At 38.9% G+C, this 18801-nt stretch overlaps 1 protein-coding gene across 8 annotated transcripts in view; it reads right to left on the bottom strand.

Moving 5' to 3' along the window:
- The window catches only part of synj1 (synaptojanin 1), a 127825-nt gene that overhangs the window by 45633 nt on the left and 63391 nt on the right, over positions 1–18801 (bottom strand). For 6 of the 8 annotated variants that reach the window (XM_080203605.1, XM_080203608.1, XM_080203607.1 and 3 more), the window contains exons 13-17: positions 14292–14315; positions 11793–11984; positions 8600–8684; positions 5977–6117; positions 2044–2236 (exon numbers count right to left, since the gene is read on the bottom strand). In XM_080203605.1, the coding sequence (XP_080059731.1) occupies positions 2044–2236; positions 5977–6117; positions 8600–8684; positions 11793–11984; positions 14292–14315 (635 nt within the window). The remainder of the gene's footprint in view (positions 1–2043; positions 2237–5976; positions 6118–8599; positions 8685–11792; positions 11985–14291; positions 14316–18801) is intronic. The other 2 variants (XM_080203609.1, XM_080203606.1) reach the window with 1 other exon arrangement.

Raw genomic sequence — 18801 nt, forward strand, 5'->3', positions numbered from 1 at the left:
CTCAGTTAAGATTTCTATAATAGCATGAATTATTAATAGCATGTACTTGTGGAATAAAATAATAATACAGCTATAGTGGCTGCTTACAATGGTGACTATGGTGTTATTCATTGACAAATTTGTTAACTTATATATTTTTTTAAAAATCTGTCTTATACAGTCCATATGGCTCTCATATTTTCTATTGCCAGGGTTTATTTCTCTCTTTTGCCATGAGAAAATATACAAGCTTCTTTCTTTAAAAAGAGACCTGTGATCAGAGATGCTTTGACAATTGTGAAATTGCAAACAAGTTCTTTTGGGAAAACATTCACATGTCTACAGATGTTTCTTCTTCTTTTCTCTACCAGTCACACTAGGAAAATTTATTAATAGTTGGCTATCACAAAACTTACTTTCCTTGAGTTTTGGCCTATAGATCCAGGTGGCAAACTAGGCCTACTGCCTAAATAATCACCACAGCTCCTCCATCCCTTGTTGTCCTTTGTGAGCTTATTTTCTGCAGACCTACAGTTCAGCTTCCACCCCACTCTATTTGTCATTTTAGAATTGTTTAAAAGACCAGCCTAAACCAGTTATAATGGAAAAGGGACATCAAGATGATAATTTTCTTACTTAATCAAACTGTCCAATAATAGTGGTCAAAGTTTGCAGGTGACATGAAGATGAGTGGTAGAGCAAAGTGTGCAGAGATCACTGAAAGTCTGCAGAGGGATATAGATAGTTTGAGAGGGCAAAGGTCTGGCAGATGGAGTACTATGTTGGTCATCCATTTTGGCAGAAATAACAGCAAAATATACTATTACTTAAATGGTTAAAAAATGCAGCATGCTGCTGTGCAGAGGGACCTAGGTGTCCTTATGCATGAATCACAAGGAGTTGGTTTGCAGGTGCAGCAGGTAATTAAGTTGTCCAATGGAATACTGTCCTTCATTGCTTGAGGAATGGAGGTTATGTTGCAGCTGTACAAGATGCTGGTGAAGCCACGCCTTAGAGTACTGTGTAGAGTTTTGGTCTCCTTACTTGAGAAAGGATGTACTTGCACTGGAGGGGGTACAGAGGAGATTCACGAGGTTGATTCAGGAGTTGAGAATATTGGCTTATCAGGACAGACTGAGTAGACAAGGACTATACTGATTGGAATTTAGAAGAATGAGGGGGGGGGATCTTGTAGAAGCATAACATTATGAAAGAAATAGATAAGATAGCTGGAAGGGGGAGCAGATTTAGGGCTGAGTTGAGGAGGAACATCTTCACTCAAAGGATTGTGAATCTATAGAATTTCTTGCCCAGCGAAGCAATTGAGGCTACCTCATTGAATGTTTTTAAGGCAAGGAAGAATCAATTTTTGAACACTAAAGGAATTAAGGGTAATGATGAGTGGGTGGATAAGTGGAGCTGAGTCCATGAAAAAGATCAACGATCTTACTGAACGGTGGAGCAGGCTCAGGGGCCAAAAGGCCTACTCCTGCTCCTAGTTCTTATGTTCTTATTTCTTATGTATCCAGAAACTGTTTAGAAATAAGTCTGAAAAAATTCAAAGTCCAAAAATGCAAACTTTACAACATATGTGAAAAACTTCCCTCAGGAAAATGAGCGAAGCCGGTTCCATCACAGACTGATCACCACTATTTCATACATCAGACTTCAGCTCACTTTAAACAGAATGAAAGATAGTCATTAATATTTATTCCTCGCTCAACATTACTAAAAATGGATTTTCTGGGCAATATCTGCTTGTGGGAGTTTGCTGTTCTCAAATTGGCTGCCAAGCTTCTTACAGCACAACACTTCAAAGCACTTTGTTGGCTATTAAGAACTTTGAGGCATCCCGAATTCTTTGAAACAACTGACGAAACCCATTCCCAATAAACATTACCCACCCACATTTATTTTTAAACTTAATACTTCGTGCCTTGTCTCAACTATCGAAATAAAAGTTATATCGGAACTAATGAATCCTCCTTATTGCTTGCAGTATAATACAAAATTATGTTTGCACTCATTTACTGTAATTATCCAAACGATACTGATCAATCATACCATTGGAAAACTCAGTTTGCGAGCTATTTCAATGTAATCTTCATTCCTTTCCTTGACCTGTGACTGGCCAGCAGCAAAATGTGCACAAACAAAGCAGAGGCTGGTGGTATGGAACAGCATGCGCACAGCAACTGCCCCTTTGTTACCAGTGGCTCCTCCCATTCCCGTCTTTACTGTATCAACTGCTACATCCCTGAAACAGAATTCCATAACAGATGAGCAAAACTGAACCTTCAACTCTAACTACATTTATTTGAAAGAAATGTTTAACAAGTCAATAATATTTCATTATCTTTCACATCTTAATGTTACCTTTAATGCAAAATTGTCCAGCAACTCATTGTTTATTGCAACATATTTACCTTTCATTATTACTTTTATTTTGCAAATTTTGTAGTCAAGGTGATGAACATTAGTATTCAAGTACTTAGTAAAGGATTAAGTTTGTCAGTTCAGACAGTTGCAGTCAGGCACTGCAGTCAGGTGTATCAGTTTACTAGCAGATAAAAGGGCCACTTATTCTAGCCAATGACAAGCTTCAGCCTCAGTATTGGTACAGCACCACTCACTGCACAATTTTCAATTTTGCACACTGACCTTCACCTGATCTCTCACTGTATGACTATCAATTTGAAACCAAGTAATGCAAAATTAAGACTATGAGTTGATACACACTAAGAACTAGATTATAACTCTAAACTCCTTTCAGGTAAAATTCTGGGCTGGACTTGAAACCAAGTTCAGAGATGAAACAACAGTGTTTGGCCCACTGCACCAGCCAATCCTTTGGAGCAATTTACTTTCAACTATAACCAGGAAGGAAGAATAAGTATTACACTATATTTGAATGATCAATAGTTTTGTAAATGTTACACAAAACACCACTCATTAGGTACTTCAATTAAAACTAGTGAACCTGTGCCCCCTTGTAATCGACACTTCCACTGTGGGAAAGAGCCTTAGATTATCCACACTGTCTATGCCGCTCATATTTTTGTAGTTCTCTCTCAGGTCTCCCATCAGCCTCTGTCTTTCCAGTGAAAACAACCCTAGTTTATTCAACCTCTTCTCATAGTCAACGTCCTTGAGACCAGGCAACATCCTGGTGAACCTTCTCTGCACTCTCTCCAAAGCTTCCACATCCTTCTGGGAGTATGGTGACCAGAACTACATACAATACTGCAAACGCAGCTGAACCAATGTTTTACGTAGCTGCAATATGATTTCTCAACTCTTGTACTCAATGCCCTTGCTGATGAAGGCAAGGATGCCATATGCTTTCTTCATCATTTTGGCCACCCTATGTTGCCACTTTTAGCGAACTGTAGACCTAAACACCCAAATCCCTCTATATGTTAATGTCCCTAAGAGTTCTGTCGTTTATAGTATAATTTACACTTAAATTTGATCCTCCAAAATGCATCACCTTGCATTTGTCTGGGTTAAACGCCATCTGCCATTTTGGTGCCCAAATCTCTTATCTATCTACATCCTGTTGCATCCTCTGACAGTCCCTGACATTATCAGCAAACTCCACCTATCTTCATGTCACCTGCAAACTTACTTATCAGACCACTCACTTTTTCTTCCAGATCATTTATATAAACTACAAACAACAGGTCTCAGCACTGATCCCACTAGCTACAGACCTCCAGTCTGAAGAACATTTTTCCATCATTACTCTTGTCTTCTATGACGAAGCCAGTTCTGTATCCATCTAGCCAGCCCACCATGAATCCCGTGATTTTAAAGCCATCAGTCCTTTCAAATTTAATACAAGTTTTGTGTTCTCATGTTAATTAAGTTTGATTTTAATGAGAAATGTTTCAAATGTGCAAGACATCAGATGCCAGATTGGCCTGACCTCAGGCCAATCTAAATCAACTTCTGCAACTTTTTACTGTCACAGGCATCATTCTCCCATGCATCAGTTCAGATATCACCTTTTGTTTTACAAGAATTGCCCAAAAGGCCAATGTATCTTTCAAGCTTGACCACAAGAGTGCTTAGCAAGCTTCACTTCACAGTGAAGTACATTTTTGAATTGTCTAGTAGTAGCCATTGAAATTGGGTGTTCAACCCACCTTAGCTGCCGCAACTTTACTATCATTGCCTCTGCGCTTGGTATGTTACTTCATTGCAACTCACATCCCAAGCTACTGTTATAATATGTTTAATTCAATGGTGATTGAAATATGAGTTGTCTACAAAAGTTAGGCTTGGAGAGTTTAAACAGGCAATTAAAAAATGATTACCATACCAATGCAAATGTAAAGCATTACAGCTGTTAAACCTTTTGATCTGTGGTTCATTACTTAGGTTTTAATCAAAATTTTGTGTTTTGTTTTCAAGATACATTTCTGACATTTAACCTGTGAAAGAATGCAATATAATGAACCAAGTCAAACATTATTGGAAAAGAGAAAAACCAGGTTGACAGCTTACTGCACTTTCACTCCTGGGCAGTAAAGGTTACTGCTACATTTGACATCTTTCTTTACTGCCAAACTTGCGAGCTTCTCTTTAGTCTTCCCTTTTTAAAGCTTTCGTTCAAAAATCTAAGTGACACTGATTATCACTGCAATGTCTGCAAAAATGCTTTCATTGTCAAAAATGTGAAATCCTACAGTCCTACCATCTAACACAACAAACTGAAACAACAGAGACTCTGCATTCATCATGTTAAAGTGGTGGTAATAGTAAACAGAATGGCAACAGGAAATCTGAAAAATGAAATTAAACTGCAAGAGCTGGATAAAGGATCACAAATTCATATTGGCAAAAGGCAAAGTTAGGATTCATATTGTCCACGAAGCCAGAGTGAATGAGAGAGAATTAGAGTGTGTGTGACAGAATGTGACAGGGAGTTAAGCATTGTGTGTGTGTGTGTGTGTGTGTGTGTGTGTGTGTGTGTGTGTGTGTGTGTGTGTGTATGCACATCTATTGATATGTTAATGTAAGGCAGCAATTCATTGTTGCTGTCTTTTTTTTAAAAGTTCATTTTAAAACTTTATTTCTTTCCCCTGTCGTTTGTGTTCTTCTAAGTCACAAAACCGGACCTTGACACAAGGCCCTAAAATACTTGCAGTCAGACTCCACAATAGGGAGTGGAGAAAGAATAGGGATTTAATACTGATCACACTGTGAAAATGACCACATCCCTGTTTCAAGATGGCGCAGGAGCGTGGCGACTCTTTGCAAGCTACATATGGTATGATTGTATGGATAGCATGCAAAAAAGTACTTTTCACTATACCTCAGTACAGGTGACAATAGATGAAATTTTAAAAAAAGACAGCCAGGCGTGATGATAATGACAGAGTGCACATTATTTTAAAAACCAAGTGGGCATTGTGATGGAATGGGGAAGGGAGAGCTTTAGGGGCATTCTGGTTGGTGGGTTAGGTGAGATGAATGGCCTTTCTTACTAATAATTATGTGAAGCCATACAAGTGCTGCTCCACTCACCCTAGACTGGATACATTTGTGTCAAATAGAGACAGCACTAGAAAATTTTGAACCTCAGATTTTATCTTGAGCATTATTTTTGGGATTTACTTGAAGAAAATGAAGAGTTCATGGTCAATGACTATAGTGGAAGTTATCTGATAACTTGACTGGTTGGCACCTTGGCACACCCAAGGTGTTAAATATTTGACACTGGTATAACTTCTATGAAGATTTCCTATGTTAATGATTTAACATTAGAAACTACTAACGATACATAGACCACTTTGGGTTTCTTCACCAGGCTTCAATCAAATTTGGATTATGTCAAGATGCCCCAGGATGGGAGACTTAGATTTTTTTAAAATGCATTGGTGTAAGTTATTGGATTGATCAAATAATAATATTACAGTATTTAATCTTGATCGCACTTGGCAGAAACACAGCTAAAATAAAAATGTTTATAATGTTTCAAAACAGGCTAACCTGATATATGGTGCATGTTGTGGTCGGATAAAGACGAACAGGCATACACCCACGAGCTGTTCAGAAGCTAATAGAACGTACTTGCAATCCCTGGAGATACTCTTCTGAATCTCCGCTGCCCACAGCTTCTGATTGGTGGTGCTATCAAACAATAATACAAACTAAAATACACAATCATACCAATAACGCAATGTGCTCAAATGTATTAATTACACTGCTGCTGAATTTTAAGAGATGCCATTTTTCACTCATCTAAGTACTTGGAAATTTTTCACATTACTAGACAACACCTGATGGACCACAATCGAATAAAACAGAAGAATTGACATTTTCAAGTACTGGCCTTCATAGCGAGGGGGATTGAATATAAAAGTAGGGAGGTCTTGCTGCAGCTGTATAGGGCATTGGTGAGGCCGCAGCTGGAGTACTGTGTGCAGTTTTGGGCGCCGCACCTGCGCAAGGATATTTTGGCCCTGGAGGGAGTGCAGAGGAGGTTTACTAGGCTGATACCGGAGTTGAGGGGGTTGAGCTATGAGGAGAGGCTGAATAAACTAGGCTTGTACTCGTTAGAGTTTAGAAGAATGAGGGGAGATCTCATTGAGACGTATAAGATGATGAATGGGATGGATAGGATAGAGGTGGAAAGACTCTTCCCGCTCAAAAAAGACAGTAGGACTAGGGGGCACAGCCTCAAGATAAAGGGGGGGCGGTTCAGAACGGAGTTGAGGAGGAACTTCTTCACTCAAAGGGTGGTGAATCTCTGGAATTCTCTGCCCGTTGAAGTGGTGGAGGCTGCCTCGCTAAATATTTTTAAGAAGCGGGTTGATGGGTTTTTGATAAGAGAGGGGATTAAGGGTTATGGGGAGAGGGCGGGAAAGTGGAACTGAGCCACGACAGATCAGCCATGATCTTATTGAATGGCGGGGCAGGCTCGAAGGGCCAGATGGCCTACTCCTGCTCCTATTTCTTATGTTCTTATGTTCTTATGTAAAACTTAAAGTGCTAATCTGGTTCCAAGTTTAATTGAAAAGTCTGATGGAAAGTCACAAATCTGAAACACTGGCCTGAATTTTCACTCCCAAGTCATAAGAATTCCCAGCTCCACAAACCTGAACTGGGAGAACATGCTTGGGAAGTTCAAATTTTTGGTTGGGGTGGGGGGGGGGGGGGGGGGGGGGGGGGTCATGAAAATGGGATTCGTGGCAGGTGACCCAGGAACGTGTGCAGAGGCTGCTAGGATGGACCAGGTGGAAAGTTGTATGACCTACTCATGCCACTTTAGGTCCCCCCCCCCACATCTACGCCATGAACCTCACACCGTCCATGCCAATCTATGACCCACCCTCATGGCCCTTCATAGCCACTATGCCAACTTAGTGCCAACCCATGTGTCCCACCTACCACTCTTTACTCTTACATCCACTGTAACAACTGATCCAGTATCCATCATGGGCCGATATCAAGACCCATGCTAAGATTAAATAAAATTATTACTAGAATTGACTATTTAAAAAAATACTCAGGAGAAAAACTCTAACTACATTTAACATTCTTTAGGAAGAAACACATTCAGCCTGTCAAGCCTGCTTTGCTAGTTAGGTCATGACTGTTCATCTACCTCATCACTGGTTTTCCATATCCAAATCAGTTATGTAGATTTGGAACAGCTGTGGCATCAGCACTGATCCTTGATCCACTTGTACTAGCTTGCCATACTAGGAATGACCATTTAGTCTGACTTCTTTCTGTTTGCTTACCAATGCGCAATCCCTACCAGTTTATTACTTCCGATTCTACGCGCTCTAATTTTGTTTACGAACCTCCTGTATGGACCTTATCAAAAGCTTTTTGAAAATCCATATATACACATCCAATAGTTTTCCTTCATCTATGCTACAGGTACATCATCAAAAAGCTTCAACAGGTTTGCCTATCATAATTTCCCTTTCATAAATCCATGTTGACTCTGCCCAATTATTTCATCATTTTCTGAGTATCCAGTTATATTCTGATAAGAAAATGTTAGAATCTAACCAGTGTATAATTCTTCATTTTCTCCCTCCCTCTTTTTGTAAATAGTGGGGATACATTTGCAGGAATCTTCCCAGAGTATTTAAAATTTTGACGGATAACCACCAGCAGATCTATCATCTCGACAGTCATCTCCTTCAACACTATGGAATGTAGCTCATCTGGTTCAAGGGATTTATCAACCTACAAGCAATTAATTTTTCAAGTACTAAATCTTTATTAATACTAATTTCTTTGTTTCTCAAGCCCCTTGGTTCCCTAATATTTTTGGGAGATTCTCTGCATCTTCCTCTTTGTAATACAATTTTTAAAAAAAGTCAAATAATTCAGGATTATAATGTTTAGTGGCCAAAATAAAAAGGAATCCAACAGTTAATACAATTTCATGTAATTCTACACAAGGATTCATTCTAGGTTAACATGAATCAGACATTTCCTGCTTAAAAGAAACTGAACACCAAAAGAGTAATCGCTTATGATTTTTTTTCATAATCAATCATATAAAGGTGCTCCAAAAGATAAAGTGCAGTTTGCCTTATACTTCATTTCTTCATTAGAATGACAAAAACTAAAAATGTGTATTACTACATACCTTGCACTTACAATATTTCCTGCGTTTAGCTCAACCATTTCCTCAAACCCAATAGCAAAAATATCCACAGGTCTGCTCTCCTTGTCTAGAATAAAAAAAAAATTAGAAAATTTACTTGTATTCAAATTTGGCAGGGTCAGGAAGGAAAGCATAGGTAAGAATAAGATGCCCAGACTGATGTAAATCATGTTTGCTAATTGATACAGTGCATCTTACAGATTAAACATACATTAGTCACCAATCATTGCAGAGGCTTCTGAAAATAGGACAGAATGAGCAATGAATAGGGAAGGCTAATATGTAATTGTGGGGTTGAAGCAGTAAATATTTTGAAAGACTGCATAACTTCTCAAATTATAACTACAGAGAGGAACAGTTAGGATTCAGGTTGGTGGCCAAGTGATGTAAAGTGACATTGAAAAACAGACAATAAACTGGAATCCAAGAGAGACAGGGGAACAGGAATTCAAAAAACAAAACTAAAAGGGATAATGGAGGGGTGGGGGGCGGCGGGAGGAGGAGGAGAATGGGGGAAACAGCACAATGGGGATACTGAACAAAGCTAGATGAAAGAGAAAACCCCTGAAAACAAGCAGTTCAGCACAAAGGGGAATACCACAGCAACTTACATGGAGCTTTTAATATATAAGAAAATGTCCATTCACATAGGTGTCTTTTTTTTTAATTTCCCTGGCAATGAGCCAAGGAGGACAAATTAGTATGTGAACAACTGCTTAGCAAAAGAGGTTAATTTTAAGGAGTGTCATGAAAGAATACAGCACTAAAGTCGTCCAGAGTGGGGCACTTGGGCAACTAATTGCACAACCACTAAGGTTAGGACAAATGGAAAAGAGGCCAAGTTAATGGAACAGAGTTTGGCGTTTGGGGTTAGACGAGGCTAAAGAAATAAAGAGGGACAAGGCCAAGAAGGAATTAAAAAATAAATTGTTGTGGTGTCGACAACATTGGCAAAGCTGCATTTATTGTGCATTCGTGCCTAACTATCCCAAACTGTGATGATAGCTGTTCACACTGTAAGGTCAAGATATTATGCTAAGTAAAAGGAATTAAGAATCATACTAATTGGTTCATCTCACATTTCTGCTGTAATGTGCTACTAACTCAACAGCACACTACATAAACTGTACTGTGCACAGCCAAGTTAATAAAAAAAACTTTGTTGGCAAAGGAACAGTACTTGCTGCTGACTTTGATAAAAGAACTAGAGGACAGTTCTAAGGTCATTGGCAGAGAACCAAAGGCGGCAGGAGGAAAAAATATTTTTACACAATGAATGGTTAGCATTTGGAATGCAATTGCCTAGCAAACTACAAATATTGGTTAGGCCAGGCCTTGAGGACTGTGTGCTGTTCGAGTCATCTCATTATAAAAGGATGTAGTTGCACAAGAGGGTACAGGGGAGATTTTTTAAGAATGTTTTTGGGGCTGGAAAATTGCAGCTGTGAGGGAGAATCGGATAGGCCATGATTGTTCTCTTTGGAAGCTGAGGGGAGATTTGATTGAGATATACAAAATTGTGAAGAGCCTGGATAGAGTGGATGGGAAGGCCCTACTTACTTTAGCAGAGAGGTTGTTGATTGGGGGCATAGATTTAACATGATAGTTAAGTGGATCAGAGGGGAAACAAGAAAATATTTTTTCTCCCAGAGGGTGACAGGGGTCTGGAACTCTCCGCCTGAGGGGACAGAGGCAGAAAAGTTTCTCTCAGAAGGTGTCTGAATGTGCACCTGAAGTGTTATAATCTGCAGGGCTATAAACCAAATGCTAGAAAACGAGATTAAGTTGGGTGGCTGGTGCTTTTTAGCTTGCTTAGAAATAATTGGCAATGTTACAAAATTACGAAGGACATAGATAGGGTAGGTAGGAAGAAACTGTTCCCCTTGTAGAGGGATCATTAACCAGGAGGCATAGTTTTAAAGGCAAGGGTCATGAGATTTACAGAGGATTCGAGGAAAAACCTTTTCACCCAGAGGGTGGTGAGAATGCCCGAAGAGGTGGTAGAGGCTGGAACCCTCAAAACATTTAGGTCAGCACTTAAAATGCCATAAAATACATGCTACAGACCAAGTGCCAGATAATGAGTTAGAATAAATAAGTGCTTGATGGCTGGCACAAACACAACAGTTGAAGGGCATCATTTGTGTTGTAAAACTTTGACTCTAAGGGGCCTCCTTCTGTGCCATAAACTTTCTACGATCGGGTGGTGGAGACGGATTTGATCAAGGCTTTTAAAAAGGGAATTGGATAGGCATCTGAAGAAAAAAGGCTTGTACGACTGTGAAGAAACGATGGAAAAGAAAGACTACCTAAATAGCTCTTACAGAAATACAGCATAAATTCTTTGAGCCAAATGGCCTCCTCCTGTGGTGCAACCATTCTATAAAAATAACAGCAAGTCACAAAAGGAATCATTAGGACAAATGACCTAAATCTTGGTCAGTGAGGTAGATTTTAAGGAATGCTTTAAAAGGAGGAAAGTAAGGTAGAAAATTCTAGAACTTAGATCCAGATAGTTGAAGATATGGTTGCCATTGACTGAACAATTAAAATCGGAGATATTCAGGAAGCCAGAATTAGAGAACACAATACTCGGCAGATTATGAAACTGAATAGAAAAAGGGTGGGAAGAAGCCATGGAGGAATCTGAAAACTAGGAGAATTGTAAAAGTGGTGGTTATGAACCTTAAAAAATTTGGGTTACTCCCAAACAAGGCTTGTGGAGTGTTCAATGGTTCAATTCTTCTGTTTGATTATATGTGTCTATTGACTGATCTATGTTCATTGTGCTTGATTTGTTGAGTCTGCAAAAAGTAAACAAAGCTGGAAAGAGAGCTGGAAACCAGAGCTGAAGAAAGAAGGAGACCTTTTCAAGCACTTAATAAATTCCTGTTACACACAGAAGCGTAGATCCAGGATTTAAATGTATAGCAGCCTGCTTTCATCATTACACCTTGTAGTCAAAATAATTTGAACAAGCCAGTGAGTTCTAAACTCATCCAGTATAGCTTATGGGGAACAGGATATCACTGACAGTAACTTATGGATTTCTGAATTTAACTGCACAAGGATACCAGAAGTTACTGCCCATTCTTACAAAGTAATAACGGCAAGTACTGGTTGCTTCATTGCTCTTACGGCCACAAATTCCGTGCAATTAAATACAAGATCTTACCTTGAAATTCCTGAACATTGGCTTTTTTTGGTGCATCCAACAGCCAGTCATTAAGAGTTTGATTCTTGAAAGCAATGCTGCGAAACTGCTTTCCACCATTTACGTTCCACGTTCCAACACAAACTCTAATACGCTTTGGTTTTGTAAACTTATGATAGTTTTCACACATCCCATGCAAAATTCGAGGGGAAGCTGTAAAGTAACAACACAAAGTTTTCCTCCAAATTTAACAAGTCACTATTCACATAGTATATTTCCTGGCAACACAACTCAAAATATTTAATCTTTAATTTAAAGAAATAGAAAAAAGTATTCCTTTGGAGGAGGTTTGGGAGTTGAGAAAGTGGCTCAGCAGCAAAGGGATTGTGCTCACCACTAACCTCGAATAAAGGTGGTATTAATGTCCCCTATCATGGTGTCAATTTCATTTGATGTCAGCTTTAAGGGATTTCTCTGGTGTAAACAGGATAAGTAGCCAATCAGAATGTAGAATTTTCTAACAGCAAACAGGAAGTAAAGATCAAATTAAAAAGTGAAAATAACCGACAGAATAAAGATTGGGGCATACAAATGGGATTAAGAAAAAGGCCATATTATCAAATCTTAAAAACTAAAAATTGATTACTTAAAAAGATGCATGGGACTTTTAATCATGGAACAGAAGAAATAACACTCCAGACTTCTAAAGTAAGTTTATCAGGGCTACAAAAGTTGTTCAGTAGTGATTATGACGTAGAATGCTATTAAGAAGTCATTTAACCTCCATTCAAAATCCAACATTTTCATTATTTTCTAGTGAGAATAGTATGCATGGAAGTTGAAATTCACAGCAACCTACTGATTTAATTTGAGGAGGAGCATGGTATCCCTGACAGCAACTTACAGAATTCTGCATTTACCGGTATATGTGTGAGCATCAGACACTGCAGTCAGTCTTAAAGATGTAAGGATGGTGCAATGTCAGCATTCACCATCTTTGCAAGTGCAAAATTCAGGCTAAAAAAAAGTTCTTAAAATTGGCCATCGTGACTCCACAGAATAATAGAATGATTAGAGCACAGAAGGCAACTATGTGGCCCTACTGTGTCTGTGTGAGTCCTAACAGTCAATTTCTTTGCCTTTAACTGGATGCAATTTCAATGAAATAAAGGGGGCTTGGAAAAAGGTAGCAGGGCCCACTTTTGAATATGAAAATCTGGTTTTAATGATATAATTGCAGCCCATTTGCAATTTTAACCTGAGGGCTGCAAGAGGAAGTCATCCTCTGTGATCTACATGGAAGGGTATTTGGGCTTGCCTTGCATCCCAACCATAATGCCCTCTTGATCCTTTCCTCCAATAACTCCTATGAATTGAAATCCCACAGCAGCATGACAGGACCTCTCTTGTTGCTGAAGACTGCATCGTGTGGACCCTGCCTGAGCCCTGACTAACAAAACTCCCACCAACAATTAAATTCTAACCCCTAAATCTTTTGATGCACATAACTTCCTAAATTCTAGCAGTAAGTGAAAAGATTATTTAATTCTACATAGATACAATTCTTGCACCAGAATCTTTAAGGTTAGCCCATGAAACAGGTTTAAATTCTTTCAAGATGCTTTCCATCCCACTGAAGTTTGTATCACTATAAACAACCAAATAGAAAATTAAAATATCTGGTTCTCTTAAATTCTTCTAGTTGCACTTGTAATTCATGTGTATTTATGGGGCAAGGTCAAGAATGCCTGCAATTGATCCCATACTAAAATGCAATCAAACTCACCATTCTGAATGAAAGGCCAGTTGCACAGAATGATTTTTCTTTAAACTGGTGGGGACAGCTTTTGCAGTCTCTACAATTATTTAGTGAGCCCGGTCATTGCATAAGGATTTCAATATAACATACGGGGATGGGAAAAGAGAAAAGTTCTACAGAAAATACGTGCTTTCATGCTGCCTATATGTGATTCAAACACCATGAATTCAGTTTCTTTTACTTAAGCAGACTGACAAATCAGCAAGTATGCCTCTCTTAAATTACTGCCAACTTGAACTGATCAAGTAAAAATTAGTTTTGAAGGCAGAGTGTAAAACCTCTCAGGATTAATTTTTACAATAACCTATCACAGGAATGAAATGTCAGTAAATATCAAATGAGCATCTTCACATACAGTTTTTAAGATACAAGCTCAAATTGTATACGCAGCTATTCAAAAAAGTTTGCTCCCACAACATAAATCTTTGGCCACATTTGAGTGAGGTTTGTAAAATTAATGCATTTGAATGTGAATGGATGAAGTTTTAGTCCCCTACAGCACAAGTATTTATTGTAATAAATGATATATGCTCATTGCTTTGCTATGAACAATGTCATCCTAAAGCTGTTATCTATATAGAATGATAAAATAAAGATTTGATACCTTTTGAAAACGTTAAGCAGTAATAAAAGATGGTTACTTTATATAAAGAGTGACAGATTTGCTGTTACTTCAGAAGGTTTTAGGCAAAGCACTGTACCTGATTGAAGTGTCAATTCGGGAACTGCAACCACAGCAACAGGAGAAGAAGAAAAAGCATTAAATACAATTAAGCACAGGAAGTAAAAAGAAATCTCACCATGCAACACAAAAAAATTTATGCTAGAAAAATGCAGTTTGAAAACATAGCGTCACCACACACTAATCTGTACATATTCATTAGTAACATTAAATTACCGTAAAGTCAGATGCTGAGAATTCTAATGGCTAGTAACTCACCTTCTGACTACCCAAAACCTGCCCATTTTGACAAGGAACAAGTCAGGAGTGTTATGGAAAACTCTCCATCTGTCAGGATGAGTGAAGCTCCAATAACAATTGAGAACCTCAACACTATCCAAGACCAAGCAGCTGACTCGCTTGGCAATCCAAACACCATCTTAAAACATTCACTTCCACACCATCAGCATACAGGGGCAGCAGTCTGCATCATATAGAAGATGCACTGCAGCAATCCATGAAGGCTTTTCCTAACCCACAACCTCTACTATCCAGGACAACAGCAACAGATGCTTGGGAACACTCCTACGTGAAGTTCCCCTCCAGGTCGCATACCATCCTGACTTGCAACTATACCATAATTGCTTCCCCATCCCTGGGTCAAAATCCTGGCAAGCTCTCTCTAACAGCACTGTGGGAGCACCTGCCTCAGAAGAACTGCAGCAGTTCTGAGAAAGACAGCTCAGCAGCTCTTAGTCAAGGGAAATTAAAGATATGCAAAAATGCTGGCCTAGTCAGTGATGCTCACACCACAAGGACAAATTTTAAAAAGTCAATGAGAGCAGACTGACAGAAGGAAAAATCACAGCTGAGCACAATACTTCCACAGCTGATAGTCAAACAACCACCTGTAATTTCTACTTAGCAATAGGAAGCAACATTCCTGGCTTACTTCTCCTTCAGAATTGGGATGCATAGAGAGCAGAATTTCCTTCATATAATGTGTCATCAGGAATTCTCACTAAGCATGTATAGCAGTGAACAGTTCGATTCAACAGTTATTGTTTCATGACCATGTTGACAAAGCACTTTTAAAAAATATCCATAAGGTTGCTGCATACTGTTAATAGTACATTTTGCTGGAGTCTGAACTGATCCTCCAATAGGAATGGGAGACATTTAAATCAAAGTTAAAAATAAAGTGCACATTATCGAAGACCTTTAACAGTACACAAAAAATAATATACAGTCCAGTTTTAAATTTCTATTTGTATGGGAAATAGATTGTGTGCAACCAGAGTTCTATCCTATCCAGGCAGTACTTGACTTTATGACAGCAAACAGCACTTATAATGTTTGTAAATTGACACACTACTTTAACTTTCCAGTGCCACACCAGCACACATATACATGCATTTGATGTTCCGCACTGCCATCTGTATGGCTGGATATGTGGAACTGTTCTTATTAAGTTGGAAACAAGTTTTTTATTCTGTTGGCACAACAACCGTGATTTTAACGCACTTATATGCCTATATGCTCAGACTTGTACATGTTTAAGCTTAAACAGGCAACAAAGTGTTGATGACTTCATTATATCCCCCACACTGACTGATGAACTTGCGCTACGGCATGCAGGCATCAACAGTCACCTCAGCGACTTGACAGGGCAAAGAGTTGAGAGTATTTAACACCGAGTGATTTTCAGCCTTGGTTCCAGGACCAATCCCCCATTTATAATGTTATTCCTTTGGGGAAATTGGTTCTGTCTTATGACATTTCGACTTCCAACATGATTTTCAGAAACCAATAGTGTCTGTCGCAAATTTGAGGACAACCTGAACTGAGATTGGAAGGCAGAATATTGTGCATTCAGATGGTGCCTTATTAGGTCTTTAGGCCATTCCATAATGTTTCACAGGATAAGATTAGTTTTTTTGAAATCTGGTCATTGTTTGCCTACATAGCAACACTGATTGATTTGCATTCAAGTCCCAACAAACAGGAAGTTAATGAATCATGCTTTGGTGTCATTTAAATCCGCTTGAGCAAGCAGACGGTGCCTTGGATTAATCTAGAGTGGGGCTTCATCCAAAAACCTTGTGACTTAGAGCGAGTCTGCTGTCAAGTGAGCTTAGCTGGCACCAAATTACAAAAAGTAACTCAAAGTCAAAAATCTTTAAAATGTTTTTAGTTATTAAACAGTATTTCCTGGCAGTTCTTCCTTTTTGATATGGAAGCGATGTAACTTGTTTCCAACATCCAGACCTTCAGTGCGGAAGACTTTTAACAATTTAGCAACAATTTGTCAAATCAAAATGGAAAAAGATTAGACTTAGTTCTTGGAAACGAATTTCTACAATTATGTTTTGAAATTCTGCCTTACAGATTTCCAGAAATCTTTTAATATTTGACAAGAAATTTGAATACACATTCACTAATTAGGAGAAACCTTTGGATTATTTCTTCCTGGAAACAGTACACTGTACCACCATGCTGCCCAACCAGGTCTCATTCTGTCTCTTCGCCCATCTGCAAGCTTAATTCCGGTCTCGTTTGTCCATGTCAGAGATTTCAAGGACTTAATCCTGTCTCCAGAAAAACAGACACATTGTCTGTTTATATCTGTAAATGGTCTCAACACCAAACCTGAAGAACCACTGAGCTCAGCCATGCAAGTCATCAACTTATGAGAACTATATTATTTTAATCTTTACTGGAAATCAAAACATCACAATCTACCCTCCTACTCTGTAACTTATTGGTATGGCGTGTGAACCTTGAGTATTTGTAAGCATGAGAAAGCTGAAGTATTATTATTTTACTTACAGCAGTTAAGTACGGTAAATAATATTGTCTTTTGAGCAGGTTAAGTACCATAAATATTGTGTTTTCTATTCAAAAAACTGTTACAGTCAATATGTATTGGGAAGCATTTTTAAAGTAAACTGTTATGTCAAACAAGGAATGAAAGCGGAGCGCCATTTGAATCCTCCTCACTTGACCATAAATTCTATTGTTTTTTTTAATTTCTTGAATGGATTTAATCCCCACAACAGCTATGGCTCAATGGGTAGGACACTCACCTCAAGTCAGAAAGTTGTGGGTTCAAGTCCCACTGGAGAATCTGATGGCATCATTGAAAAAAAAAGGGAGAAAATTCTCTGGTCACCTCGCCAATATTTGCCCTTCAAGCAACATCATCAAAAACAGATTATCTGGTCATCATCACATTGCTGTTTGTGGGAACTTGCTGTGTGCAAATTGACGGTTGTGTTTCCTTTCTTAAGTGACTATACAGCCAATTAAGTACTTTTGAAGTGAAGTACATTGGGATATTCTAAAGTCATATAAATGCAATGTACACCCATGCACATACTGAATTTTATAGCAAGGAAACCATTTCACAGATTGAAATAGGGAACAGTCTAGTCACATTCTGATGTGGTTTCCTCATTAATTATTTTCTCTCCTTCAAACAGTTGTCCACTCGCATCTTGAATGTTACAACGGACTCCCTCCCTAACACTACATTTGGGGCATGCCACATCATTGCAAACAATTGTTTGCAGAAACTTCTAATTTATGCCCTGACAAGCAGAAACATTTTTCAGTTTACATCCACATTTTGAACACTTATCAGATTTCAACCTTTTCTGTTCCAGTGAAAAGACCCAGGCTTTCACAAAAAAATGTAATTGCTTCGCAAGGCCCTTTAAGAAAATCTCGGCATGAAGTTAGTATATGATTAAACTCCATTTCAAGAACAAGATGATTATACCTATGGTAAGAACGGCACCATTTTTGCTTATTCATTCTGCTTCCACATCCCAATTTGAGCATTATAATTTGTGTCAAAATTGACAGTGGGACTCCAAAGGATCTATGCAATCCATCTGGCTTGGAATATAGCTGTGCCAAAATAGTTGTTTTTACTTAATGATTCAAGGTTACAATGTCTTGTGAAAGCATGCCACCTGCTCCAATAGCTTTGCTCACAGAAAGCCTCAACAGGAACTCTCTGTACATTTAACAACAGATTTCTTGTGGGACAAGTAAAGAGCCTCCTGACATTGTTCAGTAGGCCTGCACAACTAGAAGGCAGTACCAGATCCAAACTGCCCATGTTATTCATGTTTGGTCTTCCAGTTTTTTACAAGAATTGCTGGACAACTGGTCAGAGTAAAAGTTTTGTTCAATCACAAATAGCTAAAGCTCTGTACAAATACAAAAACTACAAATACCGTTCCCCTCCAAAATAGGTTTTCGGTCCTGGAGGCTACAGTTGAGGAGGAATCAACTGGGGATAGCCAAAGGGAGCAGGTCTCTGGGGGTGAGCCTATTGGGAAACCTCAGGTGGTTAGGGGTAAGAGATTGGGGACTCCACAGTTATGGGGACGGATAGGAGAGTCGGAGGTAAGGGTAGGGACTCAGGGCTGGTGTGTTGCTTACCAGGGCTGGGGTCCGGGATGTATCGGACAGGGTATTCAGGACTCTTAGGGGAGAGGGAGATCAACCCCAAGTTATAGTTCATGTGGGGACACATGACA

The sequence above is a fragment of the Carcharhinus amblyrhynchos genome, chromosome 15 (assembly GCF_965287045.1).
Source record: "Carcharhinus amblyrhynchos chromosome 15, sCarAmb.v2.hapA, whole genome shotgun sequence".
In the NCBI taxonomy this organism is placed as follows: Eukaryota; Metazoa; Chordata; class Chondrichthyes; order Carcharhiniformes; family Carcharhinidae; genus Carcharhinus; species Carcharhinus amblyrhynchos.